Below are 17,338 nucleotides of genomic sequence, written 5' to 3' on the forward strand. Positions count from 1 at the left end.
TTCAAGCAAAACGTAAACTCACACGAACTTGCGGAAAACATCTGACCAATCGGCATTGCAATGTGATAGCGAGAGAATAAATCCGATCGGCTGATTGCAAAACCTTTGAGGTTCACCGTACCATAAGCTTTATTGACTAGATTGAGAAGTACCAAAGAGAGCGTGTGGATAATTTCTGACTCAATGAGTGAACAAGAAGCAAACGCAATGTGAACCTTTTCAAAGCCTCCATCCGGCTCAACATCTTTCATCTGCAAGGCTGTCATTTCATGCTGCTTTGTCGAGACATCCTGTTTACCAGACAAATCCAGGACAGGTCCCTCGCTGGGCGATGATTATCCGCCGTTTGTGCATCATCATCATCATCATCTCTCAGCTGATGTCTCCCCATGGAGGGAAGCTTCTTCATTCAGCTCGTCAGTGTGAAATCTTTGGCTTTGCAGCATTTGTGTTTCAAGTGTGAGCACGCCCAAAGAGTGTTTTTCCCTTCTTCTTCTTTTTCTTTTTGTTACTGCCAGTGAACCTGAGCTCCCGTCTTGGAATGGCGTTTGGCCTCCATGACTGAGAGAACCTGCTCCTCTTGGATTTCCTTCAGCCTTTTTTCCTCCAGGAAGGACACCAGCGAGTCTCGCATGTCCACCACCTCGATCATCTGCTGCAGGACGCGATCCTCCTCCGCCTGCTGCTCGGCTGTCTTGTCTGACACACGGAAGGAAGCCAATAGACAAGTCACACATCAGCGAAATATAGTTTCAGTCGGAACTCACAGAATTATTTTGGCAAGCTGGATATAATCAACAATAAATGATGACACCACATATCAAGTCCGCAGGCCTTGAGTTTGACCCGGTTTGCAGATCTAAATAAATCATCAACGTATGCACGCACCGCTCATGTCGATGTATTTCCTGAGCTCCAATTCCAGCATGCTCTGTTTATCTTCAAGCTCCAGTTGTCGCGATCTGAGATAAAAAGCAACATTGCAGCTAAACATTGCATATGGAATGCTCCCCACTCCAGGCATGATCCAGTTAAGTCAAGTCACTTTAATGTCATTGACTGACGGTAGTGCTAATTAAGGCTACATAAATGATGTGAAGGCACTTAACACATTCAGCAAATGACTCCTCATACAATAAAAAACAACAACAACAACACACTAGCACTTAGCAAAGGAGGCGAATCTTTCTTAGATACTTTCGCCTTTTTTGTCCACAAACGTCAGACTATTCCATATATCTTAAAAATGTTCCTACACAATGACTCTGTGGTCTGAGTCTGCGTGGGAGAACAATGGGCACAACAACAGCCATGAGCTAAAATGCACACTTACGCCACCATGAGGTCAGACTCCTCTGAGACCAAGGCGTTCTTCTCATGGACCAGCTGGATCCAATGCTCGATCATGTCGGGGGAACTATCGATCTCTACAAGTGTAAAAGCAGATTTTGGATCAGTGAATAAAGATGACGCGCTGATTGAGGTTACTACCAGCTCTAATGAGTAACTAGGAGCAGAACTGAATAGTAAAATATTGGCTGTGAAACCCACGTCAGACTAGTCTTATTTGAGGCTTTTTCGGAAGAATGCATTTTCTTTACTGTTCTTTGCTTTTATAAAAGTAGGCCGCAACTTTTGAATCCCAGGGCGAGAACTTTCAGTTGAGAACCACAGTAACTGCAAGCAAACCCTTTTATCGAGGGAGTCAAGTCCACCAGCAATAGGTGGGAAATATACTTTAGTGTCTCGAACGTGCATAACAATGAAAACAAAATGGTGGTGCTGGGTTCTTACGGGGTTCTCCTCTTATACTTTGCTCAAGCGCCACGCCCTTCTCCTCCAAATCCCGGAAGGTCACCTCGATCTCTTCCAGCCTTCTCTGGATTGACTACCAAGAAAGAGGAAAAAAAAAATGTTGTGACAATATGCTAGAAAAATAAAGGACAATGATGAGTCAATTCAAATGCACTGTAGAGTAAAAGTGAAATACAAATCAAAATAGTAGTTCACCTCCTTGCCAGCGCATTTTGTATGAGCCTTCAAAATGCACACGATATTGTGTTCTACAACAACAAAAGCACCCAATCTAACAGAATGAGGAGACTTCTTTAAAAATATCTTTCATTTCATTAATCATCAAGTCCAACAACAACAACAACAAAATAAACTAGAACATGACAGACGGGTGTCATACACACCTGCGCTTGTCGGAGTCGTTGTAACTCGCTCATCTTGGCTCGCCGCTCCAGCGTCCTCATCTTCATCACTTCCAACTTCTCCGCCTCCACCGGGTTGGCCGGTAACATCTGAAACTGCAAAGTCATCACGGTGAGTGCGCGGTGCTGCGCTGAGCTCGGCAATTCAAAGTTTCTGCTTGCCTTCCCGTCCAATGAGTCGATGTCCTGGTCCAACATATCATCGTCATCGTCCTCATCTCCGTCAACGCCTTCTTCGGAGTCCCCGTGAATGTGTCTAAAGGTTGTTTCTGTGGAGAAAAAAGAACCAGACAAAGGTTTGCTTGCCAGCCTATAGCGTTCCATACATTTTTACTTTTTTCCAAAAGTCTTTATTTTTTTTAGTTTATACAAAATTGTTATTCATTATTACGTTTGTACTCCATATGCATTAATGAGTTATCGTGTAACTTTTTTGTCTATTTGAAAATTTAAATTAATAAAACATCTAAAAATACAAATTATTTTGTGTGTTACGATTTCTTGAATGATTTCTGAATCAAGACATTTAAAGACAAGCATTTAAATCAACATCGAATCAAATTGGAACCTAAAAGAATCAAAATCGAATCGAGTCGGGAAGTTGTTAGCATTTTTAGGGGTGGTGGCTATCGAACATTTTTAGAATAAATGATTTTACCGTTTATCCCAAAAGTCATTCAAGTAATTAGCAGGCACGTGAGGGACAGGCATAATCTTTGCACACCATTTGTTCAATGAAGCAATTGGCTGTAAACAACCTTTACTCACCCACTTTCCCAGGCTGATGAACGCTGAGTCGCGTGTCTCTGCCGATCCTGGGCGAGGAAAGATTCCAGGGGGAGAACTTGGATCGTACTTTGGGTTGCCCGGCGGGCATCTCTTTCCTCCGGAAGCAGCGTCTGTTCCTCTTTTCGCGAATGTGACCGGCCGTACTGCCGCTCCAGTAGCCCTCCTCCTCTGGTCCGTCCTCCGCCTTAGGAGGACTTGTGCCTCGTGCCGTCGCCGAGGACGAGGAGCCGGACGAAGAGCCACCGGGGGTCTCTGAGTCCGAGTCGGCGGTGAAGGTCAGGAGGTTGACCAGCTGATCCTTCTCCTCATCGCTCAACTTAAGTTTACGGAGTGACTGCTTGGGCCGCGAGTCGAGAGCGACCTCGGGTGTCTCTCGCACGGCTTTCGGAGGTGGAATGTTTTTCGGACTTGCGGGAATGAAAAGATGCATCGTGCGAGGCTTCACCACGGGAGAGGGCTGGGGGCTGGACTGCCGAGAGAGACGGGGCTTGGGGAGAGGGGGGTGTCTGTCTGTCTGATCAACTCGCCGCTCGGCATCGTTTGCGGTTTCTTCTTCGACAGAAGGTAGCGATCTTAGCGTGGGCTCGTCATCGTCATCAGATGGGGATGGCGTGCAACCTTCGCTGGAAAGGCTGTTTTGTTCATTTCCTATACTGTCCTAAGAGGACAAAAGACATTGAAAAGATATTTCAGACTGTGCACAATGCAAAATAAAATGAAGATGATAAATAAACACTAGATGCTGTTTTAATGTCTGTCTACATGTTACTGCTGTACCATTTGTGGTCAGTCTATTGGTTAAAAAGGGCAAACACTAGCTCATTAGCATTAAGTTGGCAAGGCTTTGCCTGGTCTCTTTGCTTTTATGTGTAGTTTTTAAGCAAATGCAGCAATACAGTTGTAAAATACAGCAATATCAATATTATTGCAAACATGTACATAGACATTTTTATTTTCTGATGAAATAATCACAGGTCTTTCATGTGGAAAATTAAGCAAGATCAATGTAACCTTTCCTAATTAGTTGTTATTACACAAGACAAAGTTCAGCTATTAGCTGGCGATGCAGTTTGCGTCTGACTGGGGAAATTCCGATAAAAGCATTGTGTGGATCGGATGCGGTAGAAAGAAAAACAAGAGCACTTTGCATCTGATGGGTTGTGTGACGCACCTTACGAGACAACATTCCCGCTGGGTCTTCCAGCTCTTCAGCGTGAAGCTCGCAGTAAAATCTCCCTGAGGGGGATGACACACATGAAATAAGCAGGCACAGAGTCTTGAGTCTCTGTATCTGTTCTCTTGTCTTAATTTGAGTTTATTTCATTTAATTTGAGCCACTGAAAATCAAGCAGCAACAGACAACAACAAACAAAAGGCAGAAGTAAAGCTCTCAGCTTATTGTTTCAGGCTAGCAAGTAAATAACAGTAGGTTGGATTCAAGTATTACTAACCCATAAATTGACAACCTTCCTCCAGAGTTACCTATAATGTGCTTTTTAATTTTCTTTGGTCATGGGAAAAAATTGGCTTTTTTCTTTTGAATTCATATCTTAACGAGTTGCTTGTTTCAAGTTTCACCATGCTAATTTGTCATATGCACAGTAAATACAATAGTGAGCAATGTTTAAGCAATGAACAATATAGAATTTAACAAAATACAATATATATATAATTGTTTCTAGTGTCCACATTACGGCGGCTATGAAAATTTGTACTATTGTTAATTGCATGTCAGTCACTACTGACTTCCTGTACACTGCCTCTCACTGGTCAGACACCGTCATTGCAGAAAAAGTAATTATAGTAAAAGATTATGGAAATCTTGCAATTTTGGGGTGCTCGAATACATGTGCCACGTGTTGCAAACATGTTTTAATCCATTACGATGTTATTAAAGTGGCAGGAGAGGTATTTCTGAGGGGGGAGGGCATGGTCCCTATAACAGAAAATGTCCAACATTTCCTGGAATGCCTACTCATCTTTCAGTCAGTCAACAGTTTACAACAGGCTTTCGCAAGCTGCCAAAAAGTACCTGTGTCCTGATGGAAGGCGTAGTCTCCGAGTCGCAGCGTGACGCCGCATTGGTGGCATGTGAAGCAACCACGATGGAAGAACTTGCCCTCTGCACTGATGCGCTCCAGCACGTAGACCCGGCCGCTGCAGAAGTAGCACGCCTCGCTGTTGGCCTGCGACATGCAAGCGGGCTCAGGCTCAACAAGTGCTGGAGGCGGACTGAGATCAGGGGAGCTCAAGGGTGCCGCCTGGGATGTGGAGTGACGGATCCGAAGTGTCCTCAAAGTTGCCTATATGTAAAATGATAATTATAATCATTGTAGTTATTATTATTAGCCGGGGCACTATTAGTTAGAATTGCCTCAAGTTTATAGTTCTCATTGTGAAATCATGGACTACTGTACTTAGATTGCTACAGGAGTAAAGGTATACCATAAATAAATGGTTTAGTGACATTTTCCATAATTTCAAGACAGAAAATATACTGAAATCCAAATGGTTCATCTTTCACTTAAGTTCACACAAAAAACAAAATGTGCAAGGAGGGACTGGCTCTACAGGAATGCAGAAGTAGTAACCAAGAAAAAAAAAGAAAAACGGTTAAAAGAACCCCCCCCAAAAAAAACAACAAAGAGAGCAGTTGCTAAAAATTTAAAACCCTTTCTTTTCAGGAAATTGCAATGTCAAGTCTTTGAAATTTGCTTCACATGATTGCCCCTGCATTTTGCTTCTTCAAATTCTTAGCCAGATAACTTCTTTTGAACGAAAATCAGGGGAATAAGTGATGGTAGGCCCCCACAAAAAAATGATCAGATATCAGATATGGCCCACAAGCCTCGAGTTGGCCACCAATGCAGAACATCATTATGGTAGAGCCATGGATGCGCTTCAAAACATTCTTGTGGTTGTAAAAAAGCAAAAAAAAAAGGAAAAATAATACTCGTCAGTTGTTTTTTTTGTCACTGAGGTTTGAGGCATGTGAAAATATAATTCTGCTTGTAGCTCTCAGAAATGTGATTTAGTGAATCAAAACTTACACAGTCCTCCTCTCCCATCTTTGTATTGTTTTCTTTTGTTTGTTCCTTCTCGGCTGCCAGTTTCTCCTGCGGACGAAAATCGACTCTTGTGACTCGATACGCTATTTACATGAATAATTAAAACCACATTGCCCTGAAATGCTCAGCAGACATAATCAAGAAGTCAGGTCAAGACGCCAGACAAGCGACGGGCCGTCACATTTCATCAAGTTAAGATGGTAAGTGGGTGTGCGCGTGCGGGTGGGTACCTTGCGTCTTTGCAGAGAGTTATGCTTAAGCTTGCTGAGGAAGAAGACAGCCGAGTGCGTCTGGGAGAGTGTCAAAGGCTTGGACGGCGTCAAGAAGCCTTTGGGCTCTGGAGCTGAAAGAGAGGAAGAAGCACAACAGGAACATGTTAGGCAAGCAAGCATTACGTTTCACAACACATTCAAATGTTGCAGCACTGCACTGACAGCTCATCAGCACAACAAACTTTGTTCATGCAGATGAAACTGTGAGAAATGTTATTTTGTCTGTCTGCATGTTTTTTTTGCAAATTAGCTCGATTACGAATACCAACATTCAAATTCTAATTAAAGCATTCTCAGCAGTTCATCAGCGCAGCATTAATATGAACCGTTCTACGCAGAGGCACGGCACTAAACGTTCTGCTGGCTGTCAACGTTCTTGTCACGATGTCACACACAGCCAGCTCGTCTCGACTGCAGCCTCTCTGTGGTCCTCCAGAACATCAAAACTCTCTCGCCGCACTCAGACGAGGTTACCGGTAAATGACGGCTGCCCGTTGCATGATCAGCCCATCTTGAGTGGAGCATCGCAGAGGGAGGGTGAGCAGCGCACCCACTTGGGTTCAGTCACAGCCGGAACACTTGAAACGCACATTGTTCACGTTGTGAAAATTCATCCGCGGGCAGTGTGGGGGGGGAAAAGTCCTGGTTCAGCACAGACTCATCCCATCAGAGCCTGACAAAAGAGCTCCACGGCAAATGCTGCGCTGAGGAGGGCAGCAGCGGCAGCAGCAGCAGCAGCAGAACACTTGCGCTCAATGAACCATGGGTAATCAGCTCTTAAAGAGACAGTGTCCCTACGATGCACATTTCAGTGGGAGGACGCAAGCGTCTGAGCCTTTGAAGAGTGTGTTAGTGAGAGAGTTACGTAAGGGGAGATGCTGCTGTGACCACAAATGTTGGCGAGCTCAAGCAGCAGCTTTTACATGACTTATTTAATGGAAGCGTTCACTTCCTGCATTTTTGATCACTTTCTTCAGATAAGGCTTACAATAAAATTGTGTCTGAGTGACATCGATACCATCGATTTCCTCGCCGATGAAATTCTACTTAGGTGATATGGAGCTGACATTTTGTGCAAATACACCTAAGCTGTCCGCTCAATTTAAAAAATAAAAATGAGTTTATAGTATTTCAAATTGTAGCTTCATGAAGAACACATTGATGCATATTTGAGTAGCTGTAAAAATCCTGCTGATCCGAACGACTCAATTTATACTTTGCCATTGTGTCAACAGACTGAGATGTGTATCCATAATTGCTTACCTGGTGAGAGAACAGTGAAGGCATTTTTGATCTGCGTCAGGTAGAGGACCAAGGACAGTCTGTCTATTTGCCCGTCGTTGGCAAAGTCAGCGGGCGACATGACAGGCGGGATGCCGAACTCCTTCTCCAAGATGTCGAAGGCCACTTGGTGATTGTGAATGCAAGCCGACGCTTTCAAGGACCTCATATCACTGCAAAAGAAGACGCACGCTCACGCTCACGCTCGACTCCACGGTTTCCAGAGAATGACTCACATGAGCTGAGGACGGAAGTGGTGGATCAACGCGCACAAAGCCAGCCCGGACCTCCACGAGTTGGTAAAGTCTTTCACATCCACATCTCTGTAACCTACAGTGTTCTTCTGGCACCATTTTAACAACTCGTCAAACCCACTGAAAGAATCTAGAAGCCACAAAGGACAATTAATCAGCCTTTGAAAGAATTTCAAGTCAAATTATCTTTATAGTAATGTGGTACCCACCCTGACGGGTGTATGACAGTCTGTTATTCTGTTTCTTGCTTGACGAATTGGATTTATCAACGACGTAAAGGTGCTGCACCTAAAAAGAGAGAGAACTGGATGAGAAAGCAGAGCTCTAAAGGAAAATCAGAGAAACTGATAATTCAGTGAAAATTCAAGTATCCAAAGAAAGCTAATTTATGGATTTAAAAAAAAAAAAAAAAAAAAAAAGACTAAATTGCGGCACATTTTAATAATACACCGCACCTTGCCACCCCATTAAAAAGCTCCAAAGAACAATTCTGCAGTTTCTTCAATTTATAATTTACAGAAAGATTTTGAATACTTTTTTTTAACAACTATTTTTTCCATCAGGTTATCACCTCAGGTTGTGATGAAAGGGAGTGATCTCAGAAGAAAAAGAAAAGAAAAAAAAAAGAGATGATGTGACTGACCTGGCTGGTCTGGATGGAGGTGAGGTTGACTCTGACATAACGCGTTTTGGGGTCGATGCTGTAAGCGGCGTAGTTTTTGCTGGTGTTCTCTGGTGTGGTCTGGGACAGGGCCTGGTAGATGCTTTCTCTACACATTGCAGAGAGGAGATTTGTAAAATGTGACAGAGTGCATCTGCAGTGATGCAACACTAACTTTGTCCCACATTCAGAAGAATACGTGTATGACACGTACAAGAAGTTGCGATGTTCGAAATGAGGGGTGTAGTCAAAGCAATCAGCTTTTGTCATTAAAAAAAAGTACGTATGACAATGGAGAGGCCAATAAGGTCTTCTTAAAAGGTCCTGGATGTCATATAATCACAAATTCAATAACGTTTCGTGCACTTTGACCTCCAACTCACCGCTCAGCGAGGACCTTGAGAAGAGGCGTCCCCGCACCCCAACTCCTCACCATCCACGCCGTGTCAAAAGCTGCCAAAAATCCCCGAGCGATGCCTGTCCCGAGAGGCCAAAACGGCTGGCGAGGACAATGCAAACAAATGAGATGCAACTACATATGACACACATCAACACCGGCCCACTTTTAATTAGATTGGAATGCTTTGGTGAATTGATCCCATCAGATTTAGCTTGAGAGGCAAACTGAGCAACACCCTGCAATGATTGCTTCAACTCCGACAGAGACGCTCCACAACAAAACGCTGATATAAAGCACTGTTTGTTGAGAAGTGAGTTGAGGTGAATTGAGCAAAGGCGCACTCACCTCCACCAGGCAATCTCCGACGAGAGCCATCAACAGCCTGCTGCCTCTGCGCTCCCTGACTTGCGAGGCGTTCTCGGCCCGTTGCATGCACGTGAAGTCAAAGACGGCCACGTCCGGCTGGCGGGCATGGTTCTGAGCAAACTGCAGCTCGGGCAGTCGGCCGCCCGTGGAGAAGTAGGCGGCGGCGTGGGCGTAGCGGCACAACGCCTCTTGATCAATGTTGGCCGGCGCCAGCAAATCCTCTGCTTCGTTGAAGTCCTGGATGACAAGTTAGAGGACGTTGGCCATGTCTCACATTTGTGTCAGTTGGCGTCCGGAAAAATCACGGTTCCATTTTGCGACAAAGACGTGTTGTTCGCACCTGCTTGATGACGCCCTTCTTCAGCAAGCTCATCTTTTTGGCAGTCATGACAAAGTAGTGGGTGTCGTCTTTGTAATATACGATGTTCTCCAAATCAATACCTGGACAGTAGGATTCCATGAAGTGAAAGAGAGAAAGGTACTAAGAGAATGTGGCTGTCAGGTTTTAAGGGGTTTGAAGATTGCTCAACAAATTGCATAAAAACTGTTAAGAAAAAAATATTTTTTAATCTATTGCAATATTAAAATTGATATAAAGATCTGTGGTGAAAGTAAAAAAAAGTTTTTTTTAAATAATAAGAGGGCATTAAAAACTCCCTACAAATTTTTATCTATCATTAATCTGGAGATTAAATCTGAAAAGATCTGAGGTAGTCAAAGAAAATGATACATTCATCATTTTAACAGAGACCATTTTGGGTCCCTAAGAGCTTAGTAATGTGAAGTTTGCTAAATCTTAAGATGCCTTAATGATTAAAGTTGAGTTTTTAAATTAATGAATAATTGTGTCTATCAATAATCATGTCAATACAATTAACAATGATCACGTTAATTATTTTTTCCATAATTGTCGCAGCACTGTCATCTGCTCACATGTGGACTCGTACCAGTCTCGTTCAGCAGGTCCTGGAAGAACTTCTGGTTGTAGATGCGGGCCACGCCGCTAATCTCGGCCACTTGAGCCTCGGCCGTCGTGTTCTTGTTGATGAAGTTGACCGTGATGCCGATGGCTAGCTTGCCTCTCAGTTCCTTGTGTTTGAAACCTAGCAAAACGGGAGCGACACATCGAACGGGGGTTATGACGATAACGAGGATGTCACCTTGCAGCCCCCCCTTTGCTACGGCAGGGTGTCGTTCGTCTCACCCTCGGGGACGAACCTGCCTCCGCCGGCAGAAATGAAAACATCAAACTGGAAGGCTGAAGCGGGATGAGTCTCAGGGAGCACTTTGGCCGTCCAACCTGTCAAATACAAAAAACAGCAGTGCCTCAAGCACAGCAGATGATGTGTCCCCCCCAAAAAGTGTGAATGGTACCTTTCTCTCCTGAGGGCTCACACAGACCCAGGTACTCCACTCCGGTGTGAACCTCCACCCCAAGGAGAAGCGACACTTTTAAAAGAATTAACTGCAGCTGACGAATACCTAAAACACAAAAAGATGAATTCATTCTTAACCATCTTGTTGAGTTAGATCAGGTGTTGCCAAACTACGGCCCCAGGGCCATATGCGGCCCACTGTCCATTTCGGGGCAATCTGTGGCATATACTGAAATTCAATTGACACAGCTTGTGGTTTTGCCCGCATTGTATTGTTTAGTTTCTACACTGATGGCAAAACAAAAGAAGATGGGGGCGGGGTGGGGTAAATCATGTATTCTCATCTCATGTTTTTTTTTGTTTTTTTAATTCTTAAAAAACTGTCCATAAATGTGTTGACATTTGTATCTAACGTTGAGCTCTTTTGACCTGGGGTGTTGAAACTGCTCTGCAAACTAGTTCTACACAATAAATGGCACAGGAAACGCCTGTGCAACACAAAACGCAAATGCATGACGTAATCTCAGATACGAGGGTTGAAATGTATCAAAACGAAATAAAGGCCATGATAGAGACTCCAACACAACTTCTGTTGTTCTGTATAATATAGGACTTAAAATTCACCACCGTGTGCACCTTTATAAGACCAAAAAGTCTCCTAAAGATGCCATTGTGCACTAGCGACAGCGGACCTTCTAACCCTTTTCACCTTCTTGGAATTCATCAGCCTGACAGGTGTGTCTGCCGTTTGTTTCCACTTCCTTATTGTTAAAGGGAGTTTCTGGCGTCCGGGTTTTTGTAAAGGGTGAACAACTATTGGGCTCGATTCAGCCAAGTCAGGGTTTCTTCAGGAGAGACACTTTTTCAGTGGATTGATCTGTAACCGTAGAAGATGTTTGGGTCGGTAGCTGTGAAAGCAGCTTGTAGCACAAGCTTGGTTGCCAAGTGGAGCTGGATGATCAGTTACTTGCTTTGCTTCCAACACTTGTTCTTCGAATGTGGCTGGACTAACTATGTGGCCAATTGTTTGTTGTGAGACGCTGGCACCGCTGTGTCTCCTAGCATCAGAGAGGAGTAGCAATACTCAGAACTAAAATATCAATATGGTAACTTTTTTTTATTCCTATTGATATGCATCTAGGTATCAATATTTTGAGCACCGCCCTAATTTTATGCATTCAAGTACATGGTATTTACAATTTTATAAATGTTACAATTTACTCAAAGTAAAGTTTGTTGTCCCAGAGTGCATTAGTAATGAGCTGCCTTGGCGTTGAGCTACCAGTTAAAAAAAATTACCACAAACAAATCAAATATAGATTATCACGCTGAACCTTGAATGAGTTAACCACAAAGCAGGCTTTGCAAAAATAAATGAATCTGGTGGTTCCTAACGTGTCCCTGATTGGAACAATTGCAACCATTCCCCTACTTATGCATGTCAGCCATCACTCACTGATGTGATCCAGCGAGCCGGTGCAGAATTTTCCGTAGAACTTCTTGGCGCCGAGGTTGCGGAGGTCACAGATTGTGAAGGGCCACAGATGGAGGACATTATTCCTGGAGAAAGTATCTCGCTTCTCCAGCACCACCACCTGAGCCCCAAGCAGCGACAGTTCGATGGCCGTCCTCAGCCCGCACGGCCCGGCGCCCAGGATCAGACACTGCACGGGAGGAACAAATACACGCACAGACCAGGACAGTCAGGCCAAACACAAACCGAAAATCTAACCAGATCTTAACCATGAGCCTAAGCTTTTCAAAACTGGTCGCAAACGGGGTCTTGCACAGTCAGGAAAATAATTCATTTGGAAATATTGTTCAAAATAAGTTCAGTAGACCCATTCAGAAATATCTGTGGGGATTCTCTAGTTTGGCATGGCAAAAGTGAGTTTTTTCTCAACTGCCTTACATATAAAATAAAATGAAGAATGTTCCACCTTTGAACACTAGAGGATTTTTTTTTATTTGTGAAGCAGCGGGGTTTGCTCATTGTACCTAAGAGTCTTCAATGTGTGACAATTATCTCACAGTTGCTTCGGAACGGTGAATAGTGTCATTTCATCTTGGCAATACCTTGTTTTTGGTGCACGCTTTCCTTTGCTGGTAGTCCGGGTGAGCCGCCCTCTTGTCCAGTTTAGCCCACACGGCTTTGGCCCGCCAATAGTTGAGCCTTTCTTTCAGCTTGCTGTAGAAACTCCGGAAATCCTTCAAATTGATGTCCAGTTGCTGGCAGAGCTCGTTGAAATGCCGCTGGACATCTTTGCAGTCCTGCGCTTGGATGAAGCGGTCAAAGGCCGCGTGCGAAGGATTGACGGGTTCCTGGCTTGCCATGGTGGACGAGAGCCGCCACTCTGAAAAACAGATTCAACTTTAGCTTGGATGACTTCCTTCCTACCTTCAGACGTTAATGATCAAAAGACCTAGTTGCTGGTCGCTGTTTAGTTTTTATAGGCTCCATCTAAGTCTTCCCAGCTTCTGCGTGATGGGAAGTCCCCCATTCACTCGGCGCTCCTAATGATAGGCCTGATGATTAAACAGCGCGCCCGTTGGCTGACTCATTAACAACTTCCTCCACGTTGTTGTTTTGGGAACTTCACGACGGTGTTTTAGAGTGATGCTTGCGTATAGCCTCAGGTGACAAGTTGTTGTTGGTTTCAGTCACGACGTGTGTAACGTTTTCCATATGATCACAGATCTTTCTACATTACTATTACCGTATTTTCCGGACTATAAGGCGCACCTAAAAACCTAAAATCTTCTCAAAAGCCGACAGTGCGCCTTATAGTCCAGTGCGCCTTATATATGGACTAAATTCCTAAATTCAAACTGGCCCGAAGCATTGTGTCATGAAATCAAGCATAAGTGGCCTGCTGAAGACTATTAATCATGAATCAAAAAGACTATGGATCATTATTTTGTGATTATAAAGTCATTTGTTGCATCTGAAGTTGAAATAAAAAAGATAAAATGGAGAATGATTTGATTTGGATAAAAAATCTGACATGATGCATTAATGCCTTATAGTCCGGTGCGCTTTATATAAGGATTAAGTTTTAAAATGGGCCATTCATTGAAGGTGCGCCTTATAGTCCGGTGCGCCTTATAGTCCGAAAAATACGGTACTATATTGAGAAAACATAGTCCGAGTGGTACAAGCATGGAATTAGTCCCACACAAACAAGGAAAAAAAAAAAAAATAAGATAAAGTTGCAATATTACTGTAAGTGGAAATCAACGAGCAAAAAGTCAGATTTGGAACAATGCCTTCCTTCACATTGTTGTCTTAAGGTGTTTGCAGCACATGCTAATCTTAACAGTAAATATTGCAGTCAAACAATGAGACGTGTCAGTGGCTTGATCTGCACTACGCCGAACCTGCCGTACGTGTTATGAAGTGATATCTCTGCCAAGTAACCATGGCAACGGTTCCGGAAGGTACTGTAACCTCAACTCTGCTGCTCCCGCTGGCTTCCACCTGCACCCGATTGGCACAATTACACTGCATGAAGGCTGAATGAACATTTACGCTGCTGCATTGCCGTGTTTTAGGACATATCAGGAATACAACAAGCAGTCAAATAATCCAGCCAGCTGTTATGTGCTGAAACTTGTTGATTTCAGTTTGAATTGTGCACACTTGTGATTGGATGAGGACCATTCCAGGGTGTGCCATGCTTCTCGCCCCTAAGTCAGCTCGGGCAGAGGTATCAAATTGCTTATTGTAGTTACAGTTTCCCTCAGAGGGCTGTTAGAACTGTTACCACAGAAATTTACAGCACTTGAGTAAAATTAGAGTGTTTTCATTTGAATACATGCTTTAGATAAAAGTTCAATTGGAATTTTTAGTAGTTTATACAACAAAACTGTCATTTTAATTAAATATAAATGGCAAAATGAGATTTTTTTTTAGGTTTAAAACGATTGGGTTGTGCAGTGATGTCTTCATTTTTTGTCTTCCTCAAAATTTTGATCTTTTTGGCTCGAAGGACCACAACAATAGATTTAAAATGAAACTAGCAAGATGTTCTTTAACTATAGACTTCATATTTTATAAGTTAAGGAAACCAAGTTAGTTCAACTATTGTTCAATTTAGTTGACAAAAAAAGATGGTGGTTACAAAAAGAGGACAAGTGTGGTATACGACATCTGACCCAAGCTGTGTTCAATTTGGATATCCATAAAGTACATCTTATTAAACAAGATTACAGAACAGGACTTTGGTGCTTCTCTATTTCATTGCCCTTGTGATATTAATTTGATTGAATCTGTGATTGTCAAATGTGTGCCTCGTGTACCTACTCTTAGAAAAAAGAAAACGCTCTGCAACCCTTCCCGTCATGGATGCTGGCAAGGGCACAGTTTCCCTTTATGGCGCCTTCCCAATCTGTCCCTATCTGTGATTCAACATACAAGTCCCCATAAACATGCACCTGGTTTCCTTGCTGCAAAGCACTTTGGACTGTCTGGAACAGTAAACCAGTTGCCACATTGTACAAAACTAAATGCTAGCCACCTTTGCCCTATCTCTATTCATTAAAGTGGGAAGACGGCTGTTTTATTTAAAAGCCTGCCAAAAGCTAAAAATACTTCTAAATGATCACCACATGCTTTTTCATCTATTTCTAACTCCTCAGGAATATACAAACATCCTCTTTTTAGTTCCACGCTAAAAATACAAAGATCACATCCCCATGCAAAGTGATGTTTCCAAATATAGTCGCAAAGGATGAATAAACCCTTCTATAGCAGCATTTTGACTGCTTGTGTACTACGAGTATGAGAAGCCATGCAGTTATTCCTAAAAGTTGTTGCTTTGACCCACTTTGCCATGACGTCTGCTGGCTGCAGCCCAGTATGAGGCTTATTACCAAGGGAGAAAGACAGGCAAGGCTTTTCAACCACCTGAGCTCTATTTTTATTTTTTTATTTTATTTTTTTAAAACCAACAGTGGACTGTGTGTTTGGCACCTGGGTCTTCAGTGGGGAGGAAATAACCAAATCCATACCCTGGATTGGTCTCCAGCCAATTGCAGGGCCCACATAGACAAGCAAACATTCACACTGGACTGTGCATCAAATGTGCTACAGTTGCTTCCTCCATCTTTATTGGGCAAAGTCATTGCATAGATGCAAAAAATGTGGAAGTTGGGGCCGTTACACAGCAAATTGTAGTTAAGCGTGCCATCAAATAGGCCTCTTGAGTCTTATCAGGCCACAACAGATTTCCACGGTTGCTTGTTGGATTGACAGAGGTGTCATCTTCGGAGCTTACAATAAACACAATGTGTTGTTCCTGCATAAGCAACTCACAGTGGTCTGATGACCTGTTTGGCAGCAGAACGCTATTTTTATCTGTGCACTTCTTTTACAAGCAGTCTTTGCACTGAATGTCGCGCAGGCCGTCTTTTCCGTTAACGGCACCGGAGGGAGCCACAATAAATTGTTGCAATACAGCAAAAGCATCTTTGAGCTAGAATGCATTTGCACACAACAGCAAGCAGGTGATATTTCTGAGCATTGCATAAATTTGTGAACATGTCGGAATTGTTGTATGGCTCTAATGCGATTACAAATAATTGCCTTTACTATTGTGCTTGAAATCTTGTAATAACTTTTTGAAGTTAGGATTTTCAACATGGTTTATACAGCATGGGAGAGACATTGACACATATGTTTTAGAAGTACATTTATGAATGAATTGTGAAAATGACTTCGTACACTTTATGTTCAAAGGCTGGATAACAAAAAAGATTTGTAAGATCTGTACCAAGTCAAGGAAATATGGGGGGGGGGGGGGGGGGGGGGGGAGACGGATGGTCACTAAGATCATTAAGATGCGCTTACGCAAAAGAGCTGTGCCGGGCTTAATCTGAAATCTGGAGTTTGACAACAATACTTTACAGACATCCATTATACGAAGCAACGCGGAGCTCTTGTTACTGGATTCAAGTAACCTTTTTTAAAAGTTCCAATCAAGTCATTCATTTGAGGACTTGAGCGAACAACACGACAGGAAACCTCACTTGACACCACAACGCTTACTTAATTAGATCACCCAACGCGGATGAGAGAGCAAACGATAAAGTAGCGACACATCCACAAATGGGCCGCAAAACATTATAATAAGCGCATCAACTTACTTCCTTCTCGCGTGGCTGCTCACGGAAAGCTGGAGAAAAGAAAAAGCGCTTCTGCGTCCGTGCAACTAAATCCTGCTGGTCCCGTACATGCTTTGTTTGTTTTGCATTTGCGTGCGAGTTGCTTTCTCTTTGCTGACAAGTGACGAAAATACGAGAGGAGCTCACCTGCGTGGTGGGCTCTCGTAGCAACTCGCGCTTATGCGCGTCGCCTATTGATCACTTCCGGGGAGTTTGTGGGAGGTGCGCACCCTAGTGCGTTCAAAGATCCTAAAGATAAGTTGACGTCACACGATCACCGCGTGATGATGTGCTCATGAGCGCTAAAATCCTTACTTGAATCGTTTGCTCATGCTACTTGTTCCAAAAAATGGCTAAAGAAAAAAAAAACAAATTTTTAAATAATATAAATAGTAATAATGAAAAATAAAAATAATTAAACCAACAAAACCGTTTTATAAATGATAATAAATATTCTGACAGTTTTTATTGTTTTTTATTTCCTTTGTATTAT

At 43.1% G+C, this 17,338-nt stretch overlaps 1 protein-coding gene across 5 annotated transcripts; it reads right to left on the reverse strand.

The window, feature by feature from the left end:
- Window positions 1-104: 104 nt before the first annotated feature.
- Window positions 105-17,075, reverse strand: mical1 (microtubule associated monooxygenase, calponin and LIM domain containing 1). Of its 5 annotated transcripts, XM_061264107.1 has the most exons (24): window positions 16,828-17,065; window positions 12,760-13,037; window positions 12,140-12,347; window positions 10,682-10,789; window positions 10,512-10,607; window positions 10,255-10,410; window positions 9,648-9,748; window positions 9,287-9,544; window positions 8,925-9,040; window positions 8,524-8,650; window positions 8,090-8,168; window positions 7,863-8,010; window positions 7,609-7,799; window positions 6,304-6,416; window positions 6,056-6,121; window positions 5,038-5,308; window positions 4,177-4,241; window positions 2,985-3,663; window positions 2,379-2,485; window positions 2,199-2,312; window positions 1,795-1,888; window positions 1,334-1,427; window positions 889-962; window positions 105-699 (listed from the first exon to the last, which is right to left on the reverse strand). In XM_061264107.1, exons 2-24 carry the CDS (start codon window positions 13,015-13,017, stop codon window positions 509-511), a joined length of 3,714 nt encoding a protein of 1,237 aa, XP_061120091.1. In that variant the 5' UTR covers window positions 13,018-13,037; window positions 16,828-17,065; the 3' UTR covers window positions 105-508. The 5 variants fall into 5 exon arrangements, 4 of the variants coding, with proteins under 4 accessions (XP_061120091.1, XP_061120080.1, XP_061120072.1 ...); XM_061264096.1 differs by having other exon boundaries at window positions 2,199-2,485; window positions 16,993-17,075; XM_061264088.1 differs by having other exon boundaries at window positions 2,199-2,485.
- Window positions 17,076-17,338: the final 263 nt, after the last annotated feature.

This window comes from Syngnathus typhle, linkage group LG2, assembly GCF_033458585.1.
Source record: "Syngnathus typhle isolate RoL2023-S1 ecotype Sweden linkage group LG2, RoL_Styp_1.0, whole genome shotgun sequence".
In the NCBI taxonomy this organism is placed as follows: domain Eukaryota; kingdom Metazoa; phylum Chordata; class Actinopteri; order Syngnathiformes; family Syngnathidae; genus Syngnathus; species Syngnathus typhle.

Bases quoted from the DNA above. Each gene is read 5' to 3' on its own strand.
- mical1 (XM_061264096.1), bottom strand. From the start codon at position 13,017: ATGGCAAGCCAGGAACCCGTCAATCCTTCGCACGCGGCCTTTGACCGC. The intron at 8,169-8,523 runs GTCAGTCACATC...CTCTCTTTTTAG, and splicing joins CCTCCATCCAGACCAGCCAG to GTGCAGCACCTTTACGTCGT. The intron at 8,011-8,089 runs GTGGGTACCACA...TGTGGCTTCTAG, and splicing joins ACTGTCATACACCCGTCAGG to ATTCTTTCAGTGGGTTTGAC.